Raw genomic sequence first — 22,406 nt, forward strand, 5'->3', positions numbered from 1 at the left:
CAGAACAGTCAGCCGCGGAAAAGTCTGCTCATTCATTTCAGAGCCCTCAAGGACGAGCCTCAAATTAATCAAAACATAGAAATACAGTTTCTTTTTCTTTGCCTGCAAAGAAAGCTGCCCATTGGGAATTTTGTTCTGCAGAGGAGAGATGATGGCAGTGTACCCACCTGTCCCCCTTTGTTGCAAAGTGACCTGCATGCACTCAGGGCACCTCTCTGCCTTCTTTCTTCCCATCACCTAGAGGGAAATAATCCCCGGGGGCAGTGGCGTGTGCTTCCTGGCTGCTGCAGCCCGCGCCCCTGGTCAGCCCAGCTGGGTTCCACTTCAGTCGTCAACCTACTTTGGGGGCACTTTTTTATGGTCCCAGCCTTCCAGGGAGCTTCTTGTGGACAGATTGTTGTTTTTTAAAATCTGATAGTGTTATTTTTCAGGTAGACTTGGTTCCCAGGAAGCTGGATTGCTTGGCACATGGGAAACTTAGGAGTCCCCCGCGATGAAGATCAGGCAACGCCCAACCTCGGTGTGGTGCCTGTGTGCACCCCCCTTGGGCAGGGGCAGAGGGGCAACCAGCCCGACCTGGAAATGCAGGGGCGAGGACGGAGTTCTCGCCAGGGGGTGGCTTGTTCTTCAGGGGACCCTGGGCTCTGTCTGAAGACATGTTGGTCGCCCCAGCTGGAGGGGGACGGTGCTGCTGGCATCAGGTGAGGAGAGGCAGGCCTCCCGGCCTGCGCGCAGGGATGCTGCAGCCCTCACCCCGCGTGCACAGGGCGGCCCCTCACAGACGAGTTACTCAGCCCCAAAAGCCAGCAGTGCCCAGGCTGAGAAACCCTGGGGTGCAGGGCGAGGATGCGTGTTACCCCGCGTGACCCTCTCCTTTTATGCCGACTGATCCTCCCACGTGCCCTGCCCACCGCTGGCCACCTAATTGGAATCTGATGTCCATTCGATAATTATTCCTAGGTTCATTCTCCCCTGGCTCTGGAGAGAGGAGCTTTGATGGTTCATAACTGGGAACTGAAATTAATTGTGAACTCCGTGGGCAGTTTCCTTGGTCTCCAGACTGTCACCCCATCGTTCTGACCAGGAGGGGAGCCGAGCTCCCAAGGGGCAGCTCAGTTAGAGGCTGGGGGGCTGGGGGCGCTCTGGGAGGCACACAGGCCTTCAGCTCAGAGATCTAGACCCCTCATTGCTTTTCTTTGTTTTCTTTATTTAATTTCTTTGAATAGAAAATACATTCACATATCTCAAACTTGGACACAATGTAGGAGGAGACAGTGAAACATCTCCTTCCCATGCATCCCTCCCCAGCCTCCCAGTCACAGCTGATGGGGATTCAACAGTAAACAGGACAGGGGAGACCCTCACCCTTCCCCCCAGGATGCATGCTGCTGGGTGGGGGGGATGGACAGAGACAAACAAGTCAGCCCCTCCTAGATGTACTTTATGTGTGTCCTTCCAGAGAGATTTTATGGATATATGAGCAAATGCATGTTATTCCTCCTGCCATTTTTTTATACAAATGATGAGCTACTATACACAGAGCTCTGCACCTTTTTGTTTGTTTTTACTTCACTAACTGTAGAGCTTTCTGCTTCAGTGCTGAAAGAGTAAACCTCATGCTTTTTGCCAGTTGCGTTGTGTTCCGTTACGCAGCTATACCATATTATAATCATTCCTTATTAGTATGTCTGTATTTTCTCATTTCCCTGTTTTCCTTATCTTCTGATTCAGCCCGAGGGTGACACACAGTTATATCACCCTTATTGACGATGTAATTCTTTTGTCCTCAGAAGTCTTGCTAGAGATTCAGGGCCTCCTCTAGCTTCCTGTGGTAAGTGGAGTTTATCTTACAGGAAGGAAACTGGAAGCTGTTGACCTCCATTCCCACAGGTCCTCCAACCTTCAGTTAGTTCTGAGAGTTGTGAGAGAAGAAGCCAAAGGGCCCCCCACTGTGATCTGGGCCCTCCCCTGCAGCCCCAAATCGCACCACCTGCTCTCTTACTCCGCTCCACCTATTTGAGTCCCTCGACACTTTGAGCTTGTTTCTACCTCAGGATCTTTGCACATGCTGTACCCCCTGCGAGATGCCTTCTTCTCCCTGATAGCCAAAAGTTGGTCCTTGTCCTTCTCCAGGCCTCTGCTTAAAACCCGCTCCTCAGAGAGGCCCTTCCCAGCCAAGTCCTTTCCTGCGGCACTGTGTACAGTTGGGCCTGTCGCCTCTCCCACCGCCCCTGCCAGTGCCACCCCAGCCCCCACTCCATCCTCTTTCTCCTGTTTCCCCTGTTCCCTTTGTGCACTTTATTCAGTGCGCATTACTGTGATCACTTAGGGGTTTATGGTTTATTCTGCCTCCCCAGGAGAACATATGCTTGAGACAAGGAGCAGGGAGCTTATCTGTCCCACTCCCCCAGGTCTCTGGTGCCTCATGCGGTGCTTCACCCACCGGGGACCGCCAGTATAGATTTGTTGAATGAATGTTAGACCAATATTTGCAGAAATGATTCTGCTGGTCCCTCACCAATAAGCTGCGTGCTTAGCTGCAAGGCTGCAGGCTGGGCTCTGCTACCGCCTACCCAGGAGATCTCCGCTAGGCCATTTAACCTCCAGGCCACTGTCTCCTTATCAGGAAAATGGGTGGGGTTTAGATTCAGTCTCTGAAGTTTTTTCCAGCTCTAAAAGTCTATGAAGCAAGTAAATACATTTAATAACAATGCTGTGTACAATATTATTCAGCAATAAAAAGGAACGAAGTACTGACATGTGCTATAACATGGATGAACCTTGAAAGAAGCCAGTCACAAAGGACCATATATGTTATGATTCCATTAAAGAAAGTGTCCAGAATAGGCAAACCTGTAGAGACAGGAAATGGATTACTGGTAGCCAGGGACTGAGGAGAGTGTAGGAGACAGAGAAGGGGAATCATGGTTAATAGGGACAGGGTTTCCTTTTGGGGTGATGAAAATGCTCTTGAATTGGTTGTGGACATGGTTGCACAACTCTGAATATACGAAAAACCACTGAATTGTATACTTTAAGTGAATTGTATGGTATATGAATAATACCTCAATAAAGCCGTTTTTAAAGAATGATAGTTACATTAGGTTTTTCTCAAAGAACTAGACCTTGCCTTTCCCTGTCAGTTTTCTCTCTAATTTATAATTCACTACCTATAAATAAAACCACCATTACTTTCTACCCCCTTCTTCTTAGAGCTTTCTTATATACTTTCTTATATCATTATGGTTGTTTGGTTCGTTTCCAGTATCTTAAAGTAAATGATTAGTGTATTTCTCTATCTTGTTTTTTAAAAAACGAATGCAAGCTTTTGATACTATCAATGTATTTGTAAATATAGCTTTTGGTTGAATCCTTTACTTTTTTTAAATTGAGGTACATACTTTAAAATGCACAAGTTTTAGGGTGCAGCTTGATGAATTTTGACATGTGTGCACACTCACGTAACCATCCCCCATATCAAGATATCAAATGTTCTCACTAACTTATTTTTCCCTTTTCCTGTTTCACCCATCTCCCCTCTCCTCTCCTCTTTGGCAACCACCAGTCTGTATTATATGTTGATGAGTCTATTTGTTTGTTTGTTTGTTGTTTGTTAGATTCCACATATAAGTGAAACCACATGGTATTTGCCTTTCTCTGACTTATTTCACTTATGTAATAACTTCTAGATCCATCCATGTTGTCTGACAAGATTTCTTTTTATAAACGGCTGAGTGATATTCTACTGTATATATGTACACATCTTCTTTATCCTTTCAGCTATCAATGAAAATTTAGATTGTTTCCATATTTTGCCTATTGCGAATAATGCTAAATAAAGTAATAATGCTAAACAATAATGCTAAAAAAGTAAACATGGGAGTGCATATATCTTTCAGATTAGTGATTTTGTTTTCTTTAGGTAAATTCCCCAAAGTTGCATTGCTGGGTCTTATGGTATTTCTATTTTTAGTTTTTTGAGAAAGCTCCATGCTGCTTTCCGTAGTGGCTGCACCAATTTGCAATCCCACCAGCAGTGCAGGAGGGCTCCCTTTTCGCAACATCCTCATCAACACTTCTCATTTCTTGTCTTGTTGATATCAGCCATTCTGACTGGTGTGAGGTGATGGATCATTGTGGTTTTGATTTGCGTTTCCCTGATGATTAGTGATACTGAGCATCTCTTCATGTAACTGTTGGTCATCTGTGTATCTTCCTTAGAAAAATGTCTATTTAGGTCTTCTGCACAGTTTTTAATTGAGTTTTTTGTTTGTGTTAAGTTATATTAGTTCTTTATATTTGGATATTATTAGTCCCTTATCAGTATATCATTTGCAAATATATTCTCATACAGTAGGTTACCTTTTTGTTTTGTTGATTGTTTCCTTTGCTGTGTAGAAGCTTTAGTTTGAGGTAATCCCAGTTCTTTTTGCTTTTGTTTCCCCTGCCTTGGGAGACATATTCAGAAAAAAATTACTAATGCTGATGTTCAAGAGTTTACTGCCTATGTTTTCTTCTAATAGTTTTATGGTTTCAGGTCCTATATTTAGGTCTTTAATCCATTTTGAGTTTATTTTTCTGTATGGTATAAGTGATCCAGTTTCATTCTTTTGCAGGTAGCTGTCCAGTTTTCCCAACACCATTTATTGAAGAGACTGTCTTTCCCCATTGTATATTCTTGCTTCTTGCTTCCTTTATCATGTATTGATTGACCAAATATGTGTGGGTTTATTTCTGGGCTCTCTATTCTGTTCCATTGACCTGTGGGTCTGTTCTTGTACCAGTACCACACTGTTCTGGGTTACTGTAGCTTTGTAGTATAGTTTGAAATAATAAAGCCATTTTCTTTAATGTTCTGTATTTTCATTGGACTTTATGGTTTTCAGAGAACTTTCACATACACTTTTTTGTCAATTTCTCAGCATAATCCTATATGTTTAGGAGAAACCAAAGGGAGAGGCTAACCATTTATTGATCATCTACAATGTGCCAGGCATCATGCTATTTTCTATTTGGTATAAATAGTATAAAATCAAAGACTGGGGCTCCAGAATCAAACTGCATGAATTCAAATTCTGGCTTGCCTGTGTGTTAACTATGTGATCGTGGGGCAACTTATTTACCCCTGTTACCTTGTCTATAACAATAGTACCTATTTCATGGAGCTGCTATGAGGATTAAATGATCTTTAATGCATGGAAAGTACCCAGACTATTCCTACTGTTTCCACTGTGCTTAGGTAACCTCTTTGCTCTTCATAGCATTCCCAGGAGGCAGGTGGCACTGGCTTTGTCCTACACGTTAGGAGACTGAAGCTTGGCAGGAGCATGTTTCACTGAACATCATACTTATAATCAGGGGTAAAACCATGACCAGAACCAGGTTTGGGTTTTCTGAGTACCCTGCTTTGGCCTCTCTTTCATCCGACACTGCAGGTTCCAATGATGGGGAAGGTTGGTCCAAATCAAGCCAAACTCTCCTGCTTGGGCCCCTTTGTTTCCAAGGTCAGACATGTACCAAATGGCAGGTGGGCATCCAGGATCCCAGCTGTAGACACAGAACGGAGTGACTTTGATTGCCTGGGACTTTTTCCACCTATCACCCACAGCTGTAGGTATCGAATCAAACATAGTTATAGGTGCCACAGAAATCCCAAAAGGCACATCCTTTTAGGTAATCAAGGGAGATATTTTTTAGAGCAGTTTTAGGTTCAAAGCAAGCTTGAAGGGAAGGTACAGTGATTGCTCTTGTACCCCCTGCTCCCACATATGCACAGCCTCCCCCATTGGCCGCATCCCCACTGGTGTAATTGCTACAACGGACGAACCTACCTTGACACATCACCACCACCAAAGAGGGTTTGTAAAAAGCTTTTTGCTTCCTAGTCCGTTTCTGTTCTGGGCCTTGAGCAGCGCCCGTCGGTCTTGCTGTGGGGGCAGGTGGGCTTGGCTCTGCTGCCCGCGGAGTGTGGAAAGGCCCCACGGAGGTGAGCACCAGCTGGGGCTGCTTGGCACAGGGCTTGGTGCTCAGCCGTGAGCCCCAGCTCCGGTGTCCCGCGGGTGAGAGCTCGTCTCAAGAGTTTCCTCTGTAAATATTATTTCTCCAGGACGTCCAAGTTTCATAGCTCATTTTCACTGGATTTCTTTCTGGCTGAGTTTCCTAAACATATATCCTCTGCAAGCAGGGCTGGCAGGAAGGAATAACACCCAGCCCAAGCTGCTCATGTAACCGACTTGGTGCCCAGCTCCCTGGTGTGACTTCATTCTAGTTTTCCAAACCAACATCGTCCCATAGCTGCTGCTCAGGAGGCGTGAAGGAGAGTGTTGAGTTGGGGGCTCAGCACGAGAGGAGGGGCTCAGCCCACAGCCTGGGCTGCAGCAGCGCTGCCCCCTCCTGGAGTGGCGCAGGGGGCAGAGAGCCGCTCGGTCACATGCACTCATTGTCCACCGTGTACAGGGAATGGTGCGCGGTGCCAGACTAGGGCCCTGCCTTCAGGGGCTTTCACCCAACCAGGGGTGCCTTCAACTCTATGCATGACAGAGCAGCACACGAACAAACACCCCACTTGTGTCTGCACTGAAACCAAAGTGCAACAGCTACAACAAAGCTTCTTTCCTCTCTCATATACACATACATGTCACATATGTGACATATATATATGTACATACACATACACATATATATCCTTTCAAAGAAAAGCAGAAAATAATGTACAGTGAATAAAAGGGATTGCAGAAGAATATTTTTAGTAAATCACTGATGAAAATTTTCTTAAACACTATATGCAGAGCTCAGGAATGTATAGGGAGCACTACTGCAATATCTTTCTGTGTTGGCAGAGAGTAACTACACTAGTTGGGGTGAGCATTTAATAATGTGGGTAACTGTGGAACTACTATGTTGTCTATTTGAAACAATATAGTATATTAACTATACTTCAGTTTAAAAGAAAAGAATATATATTCTATAATTCTATATATAGAATATATAATACATAAAAGAATATATATAGAATATATAGGAGTGAAATATAAAAATGTGCATTAGATGCAGACCAATTTCATACCAGTGGCTGCTCTGGGGTGGTTGAGAAGAAGTGAAGAGGAATGGAGGGAACTTCTCCTTGGTCCTAAATCTTCATTTCTTACAAAGCACAGTTCTGAGACAAGAACGTCCAGCTGGTAACGCTGATTGACTCGACTCTGGGGGATGTGTTGCTGGTGTTTGTGGTATTTTCCTTCCTACTTTTTGGGGCGGTGGTTGACTAAGCCCAGTTCTTAGTCCACGGGCACACACTCAGAGCTGGCCAAGGCCCCCACTCCTTGCTCCTGATGACCCCGTGCTGTTCTATGACCAGGCTCAGGCTTGACCCCCGGCACCATCTAGACCTGAACGTAGGTGTCCATAAGGATGAGTCCTCTTGGGGGCAGGCCAGGAACCAGGCAAGCTGGTGAGACAGACGAGGGGTGAGGGGCCACTAACGCCACACCTTCTCTGTTCAGCTCCCTTTTCCAGCACCTTCCACCAGGTTCACACCCAGAGCAAAGGGGAAGGTGTACCTCTTCTTTATCCCATATGGGGAATTTAGGACTTGCTGTCCATGATCAGGAAGGTCAGTGGCTCTAAAGCATCCCAAGGATGAAGGGACAAGTACTTTCTGAAAAGTGAGGCAAGTCAATTAGTAGGGTACTTACTGTCCTGCAGTTCTGAAATGGGAATTGCAACTTTTTATTTAGCAGAAGAAATAGAAAGTATGTATTTACTTGTTTGTTTATTTATCATTTTGAAATTCCTTGTCATGGCCCCAGATACTGGCAGGGAGCCACCACTCTGTCCTAGACCTGCTCTTGCAGGGCCCCCGCCTCCCTCCCACCATGTTCCTCTCTGCCTGTGGCCAGCAAATTTTTAGAAGTAACTCTAATGATAGACATAAATTTCTTAGAGAAATTCAAATTTGCAAAACATTGTAAAAATGCGTTATAAGCATGTTAGAAGTATTCGCTTAGTAGATTTGTGACCCTAAGTGCCCCTAACAGAATCCAGAATCCTGCTCCTTTACCAGGAGTGCATCAGGGTGTACTGGTTTGAGAGTGGCCTATTTATCAAAAATAAATGTCAAGTCACTGAAATGTACAGGATCACGTTTGTGGATCGTGCATCTCCCCATCCCATCCACGCTTACTCATCCCTTGGGCCCCTTCCTGGGTCTGTACTTGGAGGAATCTACATAAAAGGGAGCCCATGGTTTTCAAGTGGCATATGGCTAGCCCCTGACTAGGCATTCTCCCTTTTTTCTGCCGACCTACAAGTCCACATCTCTGGTTTTCTCTTCTCCCCAGAGCCTTCCATTAGATCTTAGCAGTAGTTTCTGTATGTGATTCCTGCTTTCCAAGGAAGGAGAGAAGGGAGGTGTTGTGTGCCTCAGAGCGCTGCGCAGTGTTTCCAAGCCCCACACAGTCCTGGCATCTTCCTGTCCTACCCTAGGAATTTTTAAAGATAAGAACACAGTTGGTGCATTCAGCAGGACAAATGTGCAGAGGGAGATTCTGCGTCCGTAGCACGTCCATGGCCTTTAAGCCTACTTTCCACCTCTGCTGTCCTAAGAGAGACCGAAAGAGATTACGTGCCTGGTTTATTCTGGGTTGGAGACTTCCCGTCCTTAGCCGTGTTTACTCAAAGTGAGATCAGCCTCATTCAGAACTTAGTGAGGTTGTTTTATGTCAGTGGCATTTATAATTAAAATGTAGCCACAAGCCAGGCTCCGTAAAACATTAGAGACAGATGGAGAAGAAGAAGAAAAAGAAAACGAGTTTGTGGAAAGAGAATTCCAGTGGTTTGGAATACGTGTATGTGAAAAAGACTTTTCTTAGAATGTGTAAAGGTTGCCTGCTTCTCCTTTAGGGTCTGAAAAAGGTGCCTGGAAAATTTTGATATAGTCTACAGACTGTGTGATATTTTTAAAAAAGAAGAGTTTATCTAGGAAAATCCCTTCTGTGTAACCAGACAAGGGGTGAGTGGGGAGGAAGGATAGGGAGCCCTCTGGCATCACGTCCTAGGTGGGACACCCCTCTGGGGTCTCAGGAGCGCCTTCGCTGTGAGGCGCCAAGTCGTGGCCAACCAGTGCAGGCAAGGCTGGGGTGCCCCCAAACCAGGCGGCGGGAGGGATGTCACTGAAGGGGAGGGGCTGCCCTTTATCCAGGGCTGAAGGGTAGGATTCTTTTGGCCAGCAGACTCCCCTTGAGCCTTTAGGATGTGGTTGGATTTATAAATATTTGATTGGCACACACTTTGCTCAGGAACATTTCCATTTGTGTGGTGAGTGGTGCCGGGAATCCTGCTCCCCACACGGCTCCTTACGGGCTTGGGGAGCCAGGGGGTGCGGGCTGCGGGAGGAGGCTGCAGGTTTGGGAGGTCTGTGAGCTTATTCTCCTCCTCCAGTTACTGTTCCTGCTGTTAATCCTGGTGAGACTAAGTCGTGGCGCCCCTTCACCAGAGAGGAAACTCCCGCAGAAAGAGCGGAGCAAACACGGAGTCCTCCTTGCCTGGCCCGGACAGCTTCCTCTGGCAGAGCGGTCAGCAGGAGCAGGGCTGCTGGGCCAGGGCCTGGGCACGTGATGCCTGCACGCCTGGCCTTACCTCCCCAAACCTAGACTGCCCCAGAGATACCAGGTGGCCGCAGTTCAGGGAGCAAGGGTAGCATTCACTTCACTTGACAGACTCCAAAGATCGGCTGGTTTCGGGAGGAAAAGGCCAAATAAGCCAAGGGGGATGATGACGATGATGGTTAAGTACCATTTTTTGAGCACTTGTCATGTGCCCGGCCATGTTTTTAACTTGTAAAACTCCTCCTTTCCTGGGAGGTAGGTGCTGTTAAAAGCAAGGAAACTGAGGCATGTGCAGGAGAGGTGACGTCCCCAAGGTGACAAGGACAGGCAAACAGCAGGTGGTGGGACCTGCGCTTATACCTGTCTGACCACACAACAGCCTGTGTGACTCCAACGTGCTGAGTCAGCTTGTGGGGCGAAGCCACCGTCATGGCGCTGATGTTGGGGGTGGGTGGCGGGACATGCAAAGAGCCGCAGTCTTGGGAGCAGAAGTTGTGGGTTTGTGCCAGGCTCTTCCACTTACTGGTTCCCAGGTCGAGGCCCTGCTAGCTCAGCACTCACAGAGTGCTGCTAAGTAATAAACTCCCACGACTGAGGCGAGCCCGAAATGAGAATCTAATGCAATGCCAGGCACATATCAGGGACTGGGTATGTGTTTATTGAATATATTGTGGAAGTTGAATTTATCTGCCAGCAGCACAATTCACTCACTCATCAAATTGATGTTTATTGGGCATCATACCAAGTGCTAGGGAATGTACTAGACGCAAAAAATTGCAGTGTTGAGTTCTACGAGACAAAGACCCCGTCCTCAGGGAGCCCAGTGAGGGGAAAAACAGTAAATAACCACACAAATCAGTGAGGAATTTGCTCCAAGGAGAGCTGCAAGCACTCCTCCAATGCCCTGTGTCCGCAATGGAACTGGCTGGGTCTCCGTACACCTGTTCCTCTCCCAGAGTCCTCCCTCTCCTGGTGGCTGCACCATTTACCCGTCTCCCAGAGGAAACCCTAGGAAGTATCATCAGTCTTCTCACACCCTGACCCTTTGGTCCTGCCTCGCCATCCGCAGCTCCGACTCTCCGATCTTGCCTGGCATTCGTAGTACAGCAACTTACCAACTGCCCACCGCCTGCACGGTAATTGCCTACAGCCGTGATTGGAGGCGGTGTAAAGAGACAAACCAAAAACACCTTCTCTACAGGCCAGAAATTCCCACCAGGAGAGACAATTTACCCAGGCTTACATTACGATGGCCTGTGGACAGCATCCATTGTGGATTTATACCACTCCAAAAATGGCTTTCAATAAGGGGAAACTTACTCTCCCAGAGGTTGGAAGAAGGCAAATTTTGAAAATGTTCCACCCAATCTGTCCAGGGGAGGTCCTGCCGGCTGGGGACAGAGAGAAGCTGTGAGAGGAGCTGTTTTTTGCCTTGTAGAGCTGGAAGGCCTACAGTTCTATCTCATGTGATTTGTGTAGATTTATTTAAATGTGTGATTGGCTTTTAGAAATACTCTTCCTGAAGGAAGTCTTAGAGTGTGGCTGTCCACCTGTGACTGCTCTAGTCATGCTCGAACTAATGGTCAAGAACAAATGTCATCCCCTCATGAGGCTGCGCTAATCAGTTAGCCAGGGACCATCCGCTCCACGCCTGTCGGGTTGATGCTGTTTCTGGATAACCCTTGAAATTAAGTGTTGCGGCAGTTCCACCACTGGGCAGAAGAGGGCAACAGAACCACGGTCAGTGGCTGCATCCACGCCGGGTTGTCCTCCCCCTGCAGGACCTTGCAAAAGTTTTCAGCTTTGTCAGGCACACAGGACAGTGTTGTTATGCCTATTCCACAGGTGAGGAAACCAAGTCTCAGTATTTTTCCAAAATTAGGCAGCTGGGAACACTGGACACATTTAAATTTCTGGATAAGAGAGGATGCTTGGAAAGATCATGGGGTTGGAAGACTTGAAACTTACTTTGCAGAGCACTTTATGCAAAATGGAAAGATGGTAATTATCCAGGGCTGCTCCAGCTAGAACCTGGCAGCAGTATGAATGCAAGCATTCTGACTCTAAATCCAGGGCCCCCTGGCCCTGCAGACGGTATGTGGATCATCCAGTTCTGGCACTGACAGGTGCAGGGTGGATTTCTGCTCGCCACTCCACTTACTCTGATTTCTGTCCTCCTGGGCCCTTGTTCTTAGTTCTAGAATAAGTAAATTGGCAACACAACTCTGTTGCCAGAGAGGCCCTGAATCAAAATCTGCGTCTAGACCCTTGGCCTTCCTGGGAGGCCCTAGGATAGGGAAGGGCCTTAAATATTGTACTGTATTTCCATATGTTGGATTGAATGTATGGAAATCTTGATGATGACGATGACAGCAATATTAACCAACATGAACTGAGCTGTTCCTCTGAGCCAGGCGCTGTGCCAAGAACTTTCACTAGATTGTCTCATTTAATCCTCCCAAGGAACCTATGAGGCAAGTAATATTTTTTTACAAGTGAGAAGAGTGAAGCCACAGAGGTCAAGTAAGTAGCCCACATTCACTGGGCAAAAAAATTTGTTCAGCGTTACTCGGCTGTCGACCTCGTCGCACACACTTCGGCAGCCACCTCTGTTACATCCCGTGGGCTCCTGACCTGGCTGAATCCACAGCACCACCGGCACAGAGATTCTAGCATGTACGAATAGGTGTGCTGGCCTCATGTCACCCCGGAATTCCAGGTTTCCCAGAAGACCCTGCTTAGCCCAAGGAACACATCACCACAGTTGTCTTTTCCCGGAGATTCTGAGCACCAGAGAGTATTCCCAGTGGTTCAGAAAATTAGTAATACTTACTAGAAACATTTAAAACCCCAGAGAAATTAAAGGTTGCTCCCCTTGTGTTGGGCAGTTCACATGAATTGTGTAGCTTGCCTGCCACAGTACACTACAATGTAAGTCCATTTATTTGCAGTAAATGTTGCTTCTGTATATGTTTAATGGCCCAGAGTCTTTTTGGCCTCCCTCTGGTACCTATTTTTCATTGAATATAAGGCACTTAGCAGGCCCCTTTGAAAATAAGGCATCAAAACAAAGCCCCCAAAATCTAACCCTGCAGCTGCAAGCTCCAGCCTCAGCCTTCCTGCTCCTCATCTTGAGGGTCTGTGTGGTTGGTGGGGAGGGAGGGGCAGTGCCACTTGGTCTGTAAACACCTGCCTCCATCCCCACTGTCGGTGCGTCGGAGGGCAGTGAGGGCAGAATGACCGGGCATTGACCTGACCACTCGCACGGAGAGCCTGCAACCTTTGGTGCATATTCCAGGATTACTAAGGCTACCTGGTATAAAAACCATCACGTCAAAGCCAGTACTTTGCATTCCTTTTTAAAGCCAGTCCTGCAGAACTTTCCTTGCTGCCTGTGCTATTCTGGGTCTCCTGATTTCATGCACGTTTTCCTCCTCTTAACTCACGGCATGTTTGCCCCTTGAGATTGCTCACCCTCTAAGCAGGGGCCAGATCTGACTTTTGGCTTCTCTGCAGCAGCTAATGCCTCACTGATGCTCAGGGAGTCCCCAGCAGCAGCACAGCAGGACCCAGACACCTAATCCCAAGCATACACACTGACGCCAGAAATACTGACGCAGAAGGAGGTTTCGATTCTTAGATAGTCCAGAAGATTCTTTTCTCCAGAGTCATACCTTCACTCATCAACACCATCTTCCAGGAAAGCCCGGAAGAGACATGGGCTCAAATTGCTCCTGCTTTCCAGTTTCTCGAAGGCCTGGAGAATGACTTTCCCCCTCTGGGTTACCACAGCCACGTTCACATGATATGCAGAGTGAAAGCCGCATAATTTATGACGTGTAAGACCATGAAGGGACCAGGAGTTCACAAATCAAGCCCAGTGGAAACATAACCTGGAGAGTCAGTTAACTTGAAACCGAGCCCACGTCTTTGTGCAGGGTCTATGGTTCCTGCCCTGTCGTGCAGCAAGTGGGGCCCCAACCAGCCTTGGGGGCCACACCGTTCACCAGGGACAGAAACCTGAAACAGCTGAATACGGGCAGCTGCATCTGATCTCAGAGCACTTGTGTGAGGCCAACAGAGTCCTTCCCTTTAAAATCTTGAAAAGGATCCCTTTCAGTAGGCCAGAGCCCTCCCGACTCCATACCTAGACACCTGACACGTTTATGTTTCCCCTGCGTCTGAGTGCATGTTGCCTGAAAAGAACCACAGAGAAGAGGGCACTTGTGCTTGGATATCCTTCCATCTCCTCCCTCGAGACACCAAAAAGCCACCAAAAAGACAAGGGGCCACAAGAGAGAGGGCTGCTTACTGTGCTGGTCGCTCCTGTCCCTTGTTCCATCCACTGTGCCATCTGGAAGGATCCTCAGGAAGTGGCCCCCGTTGCTGCAGTAGAGGAGTTTGGGCTTCTTATAATTCCCCGGAGGCAAATTAAACTTCTCGGTCAGGGCTGAGAAGGTTGTGATTTCCCCTTCCGCCATAGCTCAGCAGCTGCTGGGTATGGCACTTCTGAGGCTGGAAGAAACCAAACAACCCTGTAGAATGTTACGCCAGCAAAGGTGCAGCAGGACCCCCCCGAAGGGCAGGACAGCCTGGGGGCAGGGCCCCTGCGGGCTAGTGCGCAGCCTGCCCAGGCGGCGCCCACGGCGTGCAGCGTGTGCGGGGGCCAGCGGTCCAGGAAGGGTGGTCCGCGGCCTGGGAGGGATTTTCAGAGCATTTCTCACTTCCCAATTAGACACAGCTTTGGATCAAGCTGTGCATTTTTTTAGAACTTCAAATTTAATCATTTGGCCAAGGGGAAAAAAAATAATGTTTTAGTCTCTCCTTCTGATCCACACACATCCTCAAATTAAACACTGAAGTTGCACTAAAATAACACCTGGGGTCTGGCTGAAACCCACAAAAGCCGAGAGGCCGGCGCTGAGGTTTCACCCTCCGCCCGCCCACTGTTTTGACTAGTCCTGCCAGGCCTGTGTGCAGAGATAGCGCAGAGCCCGGGCACTGGAGACCCAGAGGAAAGGGCAGCCAAGGGTTAAGGGGGTTTCTGGGTCTGCTGGTGCGAACAGAACTGGAACTGGGGAGCAAGCCCGTGGGGGTGGGGGTCACGTGAAACTGTTAAAAGGCAAGCACTGCACCGAAGGAAGTTTTATGAGACAGATCATTACAAAGGTTCTGCGAGGCACTGCCTGCTTCCACAGCTGTCCTGGGGTCTTGCTGTCGCGCAGGGAAGGTGGGTCTGCCCCTTGTACAAAGGCCACTTTCATCCTAATTATTTTCTAATGAGACATACTTATTATGACACAGAAACTACCATATTACATATTATAATCTCCCGATGTTGTATACACCCACCATACATAAATTTCTATTATGAGTGTAAAATTGCATCGATTACACCTCTAAGGATTAAAAAGCAAAATTAATAGTATTAGAATTTTAAAACATGTACTTGTCTCACCATTTAGGAGACGAGGTGCTTTGACTACAATGACCATCCAAAAAAGAGGCGAAAGAGAGACCAGGAGACTACCGTGGGAACTTCACCTCCTAAGTGTGAGTAGAGGCTGATGACACACATTGATTATCACGTGGCTTATATAGTAATGACCATCATTAACATATTCTGGGCTATAAATTAACTCATGTAATCCTCACTATAAGCCTTTGAGAGAGGCACTAATATTATCCCCATTAAAAAAAAATGAAATCAAAGTTTACAAGGGTTCAATGGCCTGTGAGAGGTCAACAGCTAGTAAGTGGTAGAGCTGAGCTACAAAAGGGGTCTATTGAAACAAAGCCCTGATAACTTGCTCTTAATCATTGCTACAGGTTAAGTGATTTCACTGATACCCATGGTCTGGCACATACATCTGCCCCATGTGCTCGTCATTCGTTATTTGTGACCCAGATGTTGGCCATCTCCCCCAACATCCTGTGCTTTTGTCCCCATGCCGACCTTGAAGTGGGACTCCAGGCACCTCCTTCCCCAGGAACGCCCACATTACCAGGTGTTAAGGAGCACTGTGAACTTCACGGAAGGCCACCCAGCCTCCTGCATTCCCTGTACCTCCCATCCATCCATCCATCCACCCGTCCACCCATCCATCCATGCTCAGAACAGCCTCACATAGAAAGCAATTCTGTCATAATTTTCTTAAAGCAACAATCTGGAAAACTTGTCCTGGTGGCCTCGGAATTAGGAGTTCATGTTAGAAGCCTCCATTTCTTTTTCTCCAGGCATTTTAATTTAACATCTCTACATCTCTCCCAATCTGAAGTCACACGGGCCAGTCACTGCCCCCAGCTCCCGCTTGAAGTCCCTCTAAGGACCCCCCAAAAAGAATTTTTCATGTACCATATAAACCATATTTAAAGTCATCCCAAATATCCCCTTCACAAATGCTGAAACTGCTGAGCTTTTTTAACATACTAAAGTCACAGAAAATTAATTTTATTTACACCAATTTCACAGGGAAGACTGTAGCACTTACCTCTCACTGCACATTGCATTTCTCTCCCAAACCCTTCTCTTTGGCCCCCAAGCCCCTAAGTCTCTGCACCGACTCCTGTCTCCTCACTCTCTCTGTCTCTCTACTCAGTCCTTATCCACCCAGCTTCTCAGACTCGCTCCCATCCCACTTCCTCACTCCACTCACTTCTGGATCCCATCTGGTGTAAAGTTAATTGAGCTCTTCCAAACACGGACATCTTTGCCCATCTCCTTTCCATTAGCGTACAACACTTACCAGATCCCCCTTCCTTAAAATACAACTAAGAGATAATAAATATTTTTTATTTCATTTTTTTCTAAGCACTAAGTTAAGTACTTAATTTGGTACATACAGAAGACAATAGTTATATACTGGTGGTTGCCATTTAACTGTACAAACAGCCATTTATATTGTCAGTTTTAGGTGGGCAGGTTTTATTTCTTGTTGTCCCTGGGTTTGTCCGGATGGGCGTCCCTGTGTGCCCCAGATCATGCAGCATATGTTGAGAATGACCTCCTTTCTAGATCCAGCACAGTGGGGAAGCTCTGCAAGTTGTTTTCTAAGTGTTGGTCATGGATTTGTCTCTGTCCATTTGCATTCTTGCCCGCCCCCCCACCGTTCCTCCGGGATGAAGGGGAACAGAATCCCCAGAAGGCTGCCTGAGGCTGGAGGAACCAGCTCTGGCCAAGGGTTACCCTAATTCTCCCCTTTGCATATACGGATAAGCCAGGATAAGCCACGCAGGGTGACCTGCATCCCTGTGGAGCTCTCCCGGCTGAATGACCTTGGCCAGAGGCCAGCCCATCCTCAGGCATTGCCCCCCTCCTGATCGTAGTGCAGCCTGTGGTGTGCAAGGCCAGGACTCTGCTCTCTGCCTGTTCCTCCCAGTACAAGGGATAGTAATGGGGGTGGCTGTGCTGACTCCAGGTGGCTCCTCCCACCCCCCAGTTCACATCCACACCCAGAAACCTGAAGGGGACATGAAACTCCTGAAAATAAGCCTTGACTCAGTGTGCCGCTGACAGGCTGTGCCAGTGGGATTCATGAATCAGCTGAAACATAAAAAAAGAAATCCCTTTTTGTTGTAGAAGGAAACCTCAGGGGCGCAAAATCTCTGATTATTTTGCTTTATTTACAGTTTACCTATATATTAAGCAGTAGTAGTTGGTCCAAAGTTTCTTGCCAATCCAGTATTTGTTAAAGAATAGGAATAAAGGAAGTCTGTGACGTGATAAAACCATTAGGCAGCAGTCTTAGCACCTCGGGGATTTACACAAATTGCTCTAATAAATGAATTCATTATCTACATGAAGTCAGGCATTAAATGTAATGGAATTTATAAGCTCTGTTTCTTGTTACTATTATCTTTTTGTTGGCTGTCAGGGGAAGGGACTATCTGTAAATGTTTGTTGGGAGATGGAAAAGATCAAGCCAGATGGAGTCCAAGGCATCTCTGTGTGCTAAGCCCAGCCCTTTGGGATTTAGGGCCCCGTCAAGATTTGGGGGAAGGCAGATTTTTTTGATTTATCAGTGACACCAAAGTGAGGGGAACACCAAGCCTGTTGTAACATCTGGGTTAAGGCAAACATATTTTCTCAGCTGTAGCCTCTGGAAGAGAATCTGAACCCTGACACATGAACAGGATGTTAAATCTACACTCTTGCCCAGGAATACAACAGTCACTTTTTAATCCAGGGTAGTGGGCAACACTATACAGCCCCAGCTTTGCACATATGGGCTCTGGAACCCTGGATGCGTCATTCACTCCTCTTGAGATGTTTCCTCTAATCATCTCTACCCTGTCTACCTCACAGAGTTGTCTGAAGGGTTAAATGGGCCCAGCAGTCATAACAGCACCTGGAAAGTGTAAATGTGTGACCTGACCTATAGGAGATAGGAGTATGTTGAACTTGTTGACGACTGGTGTGGTCTAGGTTAGCTGTGACTGAACGCTTAATTTAAAATAATTTCCAATTGGTATGAAAATAGAGTTTTTCATTCTGCTCATATTTGGCAGAAATTAGCTAAGCTCCCCAACCCCCATCATTTAAACCCAGAGATAGCAGGGAAGGTGAAGGAGGTAAAGGGAAGTTATGCTTACAAAAGATCCCATGTCATCATGTCAGACTCAGTTCTCAGCTTATTAGTAATTATTGAAGAGACGTTTGTGAGGCCTCTGTTTCTCGGAGACACTGTGCTCAGTTTGGCCCTGGTGACTGATCTAGAAGGAAAGACTTATGGGTCTAAGGATCAAGGGAAGGCAAATACTGATGTTTGTCTTTTATTTTATTTTTAACCTCCATCACTATTCAAGCAATGCAGGATACCCATGAAGAAGGACATTTTGCAAAGTGTATAAAGCTACCAAACGTAGGCGTGCATGTGGCTATTAAGGTGGTAACTGGTTGTGTGTCCTCCAACCATATGTAATGCAGCTGTCCCCTTAGGTTCCAGAGATGCAGTGGGTCCAGCTCCCTGTCTCTATCAGTGGCATCACCTAAAAGCTTAACTCTTCCTTAGTGATATTAGTTAACTTTAGATTTTGTTAGATCAAATATGTATGTTAAATGTTAAGAGTAACTACTAAAAGAAAAGAAATAGAACACACTAATTCTAACTAGCAACTTGTAGGGATAAGGGAAATGAGGTGAAATAAAACTGCACTTATCCAAAAGAATCCAGAAAGAGAAATATAAAAAAAATTTTTATGAACTCAAAGCTAGGTGGCAGAAAGAAATCCAAATATATTTATAATCACAATAAATATAAATGAGCTAAATTTACTAGATACTGGATTTTTAAAAAATCCATCTACACTCTGATTACAAGCGACATATATTTAAAACATAAGGACACATAAAGGTTAAAAAGCAAAAGGTTGAAAAATAGATACCAGACAAATATTAATAAAAAAATTTAAAGTTGGTATGTCTATATTGATATCATATAAAGCAGGTCTAAGGCAAAAAGAATGATGAAGAATAAGAGAGATAACTGCATAATGATAAGTGGAACAATTCAACAGAAAGATATAAAAATTCTAAGCTTGTGTGTACTTAAAGACATAGCCTCAAAATATATGAAACAAAAATTAGCAAATATATAAAGAGAAGCTGACAAATCCACAATGATGGTGGGAGATTTTAATACATTTCTGTCATAAGTGATAGAGCAGACAAAAAAATGTTAATAAAAATATTAATGATAATTAATTGCAATGCACAATTAATCGGCTTAATTGAATGAACATATAAGAGAACCGGGCACCCAACAATTAGTGAACACCACTCTACTCCAGGAGACATGGAGTGTTTACAAAAATTGACCAGGTACCAGGTCGTAAGGCAAGACTCAACACGAATAGCAGAATCCATTTTGTTCAGACTGTTCTTTGGGTAGAGTAGAAATAACTCCTACTCATTTCATCGGTGACAAAGGCTTTCAACCGTATCTTTTTAATGTCTCCTAAAATCATCCCTTCTTCTCCGTTCCCATGGCGGCTGCCGTAGTAGCGATGCAGCACCTTCTCTCGTCTGGGCTGCGGAGCCAGGCAGCGGTGGTCTGTCCCTTCCAGCACTGCGCCCTCCCAATCCGCCTTCGACCCTGCTGCTGGCGACCTTCCTAACACAGGAATCTGATCATGTCGCTCTTGCTAAGGTCCTCCGCTGTGGGCTGCCGTCAGGACCCACGAGGCTTCATCATCTGCCCCCTGCCGAACCCTGTTGCCTTTTCTCTTAGTGCCCTGCCCTTGCGGCCCGCCCACACCCTCACGCTCACCCCGCGGCATTCTCTCCTTCCTCCACCCCCCACCCCTCTGCTGCGGCCTGGCTAAATCATACTTGCCCTTCAAAAATTCGTCTCAGATATGTCCCCCTCCAGGAAGCCTATTCGGACGTATCCCGACCCGAACCTCCGCTCTGTTCCTCCACCTCTCACCCACCAGGTTAGATTGGCCAATTCCCTAATGCTCTCGTGGCAGCACTTCAGTCAGTCAATCACAGCACTGCGTGTGATCACCATGTATATTCCGCACTTAAACCCTGCGGTGGTTTCCCATTACTGTGGGATAAAGACTACAGCTTCACTTCGCTTAGAAAGGAAGATAGATGGGAACAGTTTGCTTAAAAAAAAAAGACTAAGACCTTAGCAAGGCCTGCCTGGCTCTGAGGACCAGCCCTGGCTTCCTGCCCTGCCTCCCTCCCATCATGCTCTCTGTACAAACTGGCCTTCCGCTTCCTTGAAACCACTGCCCTCCTGCCCACCCCGGACCTTTGACTGTGCTCTTCCCTCTCTCTGGAGCATTATTCCTCTCCTCTCTCTCTCTCCTCCACTCACCTGGTCAACTCCTCCTTTGTGTTCAAGTCTCAGTTCCCTTGTCAATTCTTCAAGGAACCTTTTCCTGACTTCCCCTAACTGGGTCGGGCTGCTCCCGTTCTCATAAGACCATTAAACATTTCCTCAGAGCTCTTATTTTGTTTCTTAGTTACACATTCACTCTTCTGATTACTTAATTAATGTCTCCTTTCATGACTGGACTGTGAGCTCCATGATAGATAGGACAAACTGATCTGTCTTGCTCACCATTGTATCCCGGTGCCTGGCAAAATGCCTGGCACCTAATGGGCACTTGATAAATATTTGTTGAATGAGTGAATGAATATAGTTTGACTGTGTTTACCTGACTGTCTCCTTCATTAGTCTCTGGGGCCCTGGAACTATAGCTAAGCCTCTTCTTATTAGACCCAGTACTTAGTAAATGTCTGCACATAATCAGCATCCTCTGCATGTTTGTTGATTGAATGCCAGGCCAGCCCTTTCTCAAGAGCCTCTAGTGGAAACTTACTAGTGGAACACCTAATTAGACGGTGCTGTCCTATAGGTATTAACAGAGAAGCTAAGCTAAGAGCCTAAATGTATTTTAATTGGGTCCAAATCAGGCTGGAATATCCCTCGGTTCAAAGCAGGCCCAAACCTTTTCCCGTCTTGTAGAAGACACTTCCTCACTTCTTCAAAGGAAATAATACGGAATTAAGAATCTAAAGGGAAGATTAGACCTTATTGTCTCGAGTCTGCCCTCCTTATCTGACCAAGAAAAAGTGTGTAGGGGCAAAATAGTTCCAGGTTTTGTTATTTCTGCCAGGGAGTATCAGGTTGGCAGGGACCCACTTCACACCCTCTGGTGATGGAAAGTTTGACTGAAGGAAGGGGGACAGTGTATTCTCCTCTCATCTGGTCCCCCCACGACCCCCTCAGTGGCATATTGGGTCTAAGGCAGGAATGTAGCCATGGCTGATGGGCCTGAGCTGGCACCTCAGTATGTTACTTCCAAGTCACTTCTGCTCCATGAGCTGAAATCTCATCTCCCAAAGTCGGCTGTAAACTGTGGGTGTGGCCACGGGATGGGCTTGACGGTGGTGGGCAGGAGGCAGCCCCTACAACTTGATGAAAGCCAATGAATAAATACCAAGGAATTTTGCGAGCTGGTTATTAAACCATTAGTAGCTCAAAACCAGCCTTTGGGGAAAGTATTTACACCACAGAAATTGGCAAATATCAGGGCTTTTTTCTCTCTTTCTTTTTTTCTTCCCCCTTACTTCCTCCCTGCCTGCCATCCTGCCATCCTTCCTTCTTTTCTTTTCTCTGATAGCTGCTTTACCAACATACTGCTGGACTCGGGTTGGAATCCTGGATGGACACTTGCTAGCAACGTACTCAGCCTCACAGAGCCTCAGTCTCCTCATCTGCAGAACGGGGCTTCACCCCACGGCTGCCGCACAGCCTTGCTCTAAGGGTGAAATGGTAATGTACTTCAGGTGCTGAGCCCAGCACTTAAAAGCTTGTAAGTGTCAGTAGATGTTTGGTTATCATCCACCATGTACCTTAATTTCGTTTTGCCCATCATCTGTGCTGTGACTGACTTAGGATTGAACAAAATTGACTTTTAGCATTTAGTGATATTTTTAGCAATATTTGAAAAATATCACTAAGTGATAGGTTGGAATTTTTCATTATCATTGATATTTTTGTGGCAGTGTCCTCATCTGCTTAGCTGCTTCCCATAATAGCTCTCAGTATATGATATGGGTTTGGGTGTGTGACTGTCCAAGATGACAGAGAACCTATGGGTTCTTCGTCTTTCTCTCCTGTTCTTTAATCTAGGATCTTTCTTATTCTAAAGTAGCGCCAAGTCACAGAAAAAACTGTCCCCTGGCTTCCAGAATCAGCTATGATTTGAGGGAGATCAAAATGTCATATTCCACAGGCCAACAACTTCTAGGGATCTCCTCTAATATCCTTTATTTTGTCCCTT

General features: G+C 46.4%; 1 protein-coding gene and 1 long non-coding RNA gene across 4 annotated transcripts in view; one reads left to right on the forward strand and one right to left on the reverse strand.

Moving 5' to 3' along the window:
* The window catches only part of LOC118917417 (uncharacterized), a 308,681-nt gene that overhangs the window by 204,861 nt on the left and 81,414 nt on the right, over positions 1-22,406 (forward strand). The window contains exon 4 of the long non-coding RNA XR_005026794.2: positions 15,071-15,158. This is a non-coding gene — a long non-coding RNA (uncharacterized LOC118917417). The remainder of the gene's footprint in view (positions 1-15,070; positions 15,159-22,406) is intronic.
* FGF1 (fibroblast growth factor 1) overlaps positions 1-22,406 on the reverse strand; it is an 89,984-nt gene that overhangs the window by 7,128 nt on the left and 60,450 nt on the right. For all 3 annotated transcript variants that reach the window (XM_057491026.1, XM_036895212.2, XM_036895222.2), the window contains one exon: positions 13,918-14,120. In XM_057491026.1, the coding sequence (XP_057347009.1) occupies positions 13,918-14,086 (169 nt within the window). In that variant the 5' untranslated portion in view covers positions 14,087-14,120. The remainder of the gene's footprint in view (positions 1-13,917; positions 14,121-22,406) is intronic.

This window comes from Manis pentadactyla, chromosome 13, assembly GCF_030020395.1.
Source record: "Manis pentadactyla isolate mManPen7 chromosome 13, mManPen7.hap1, whole genome shotgun sequence".
In the NCBI taxonomy this organism is placed as follows: domain Eukaryota; kingdom Metazoa; phylum Chordata; class Mammalia; order Pholidota; family Manidae; genus Manis; species Manis pentadactyla.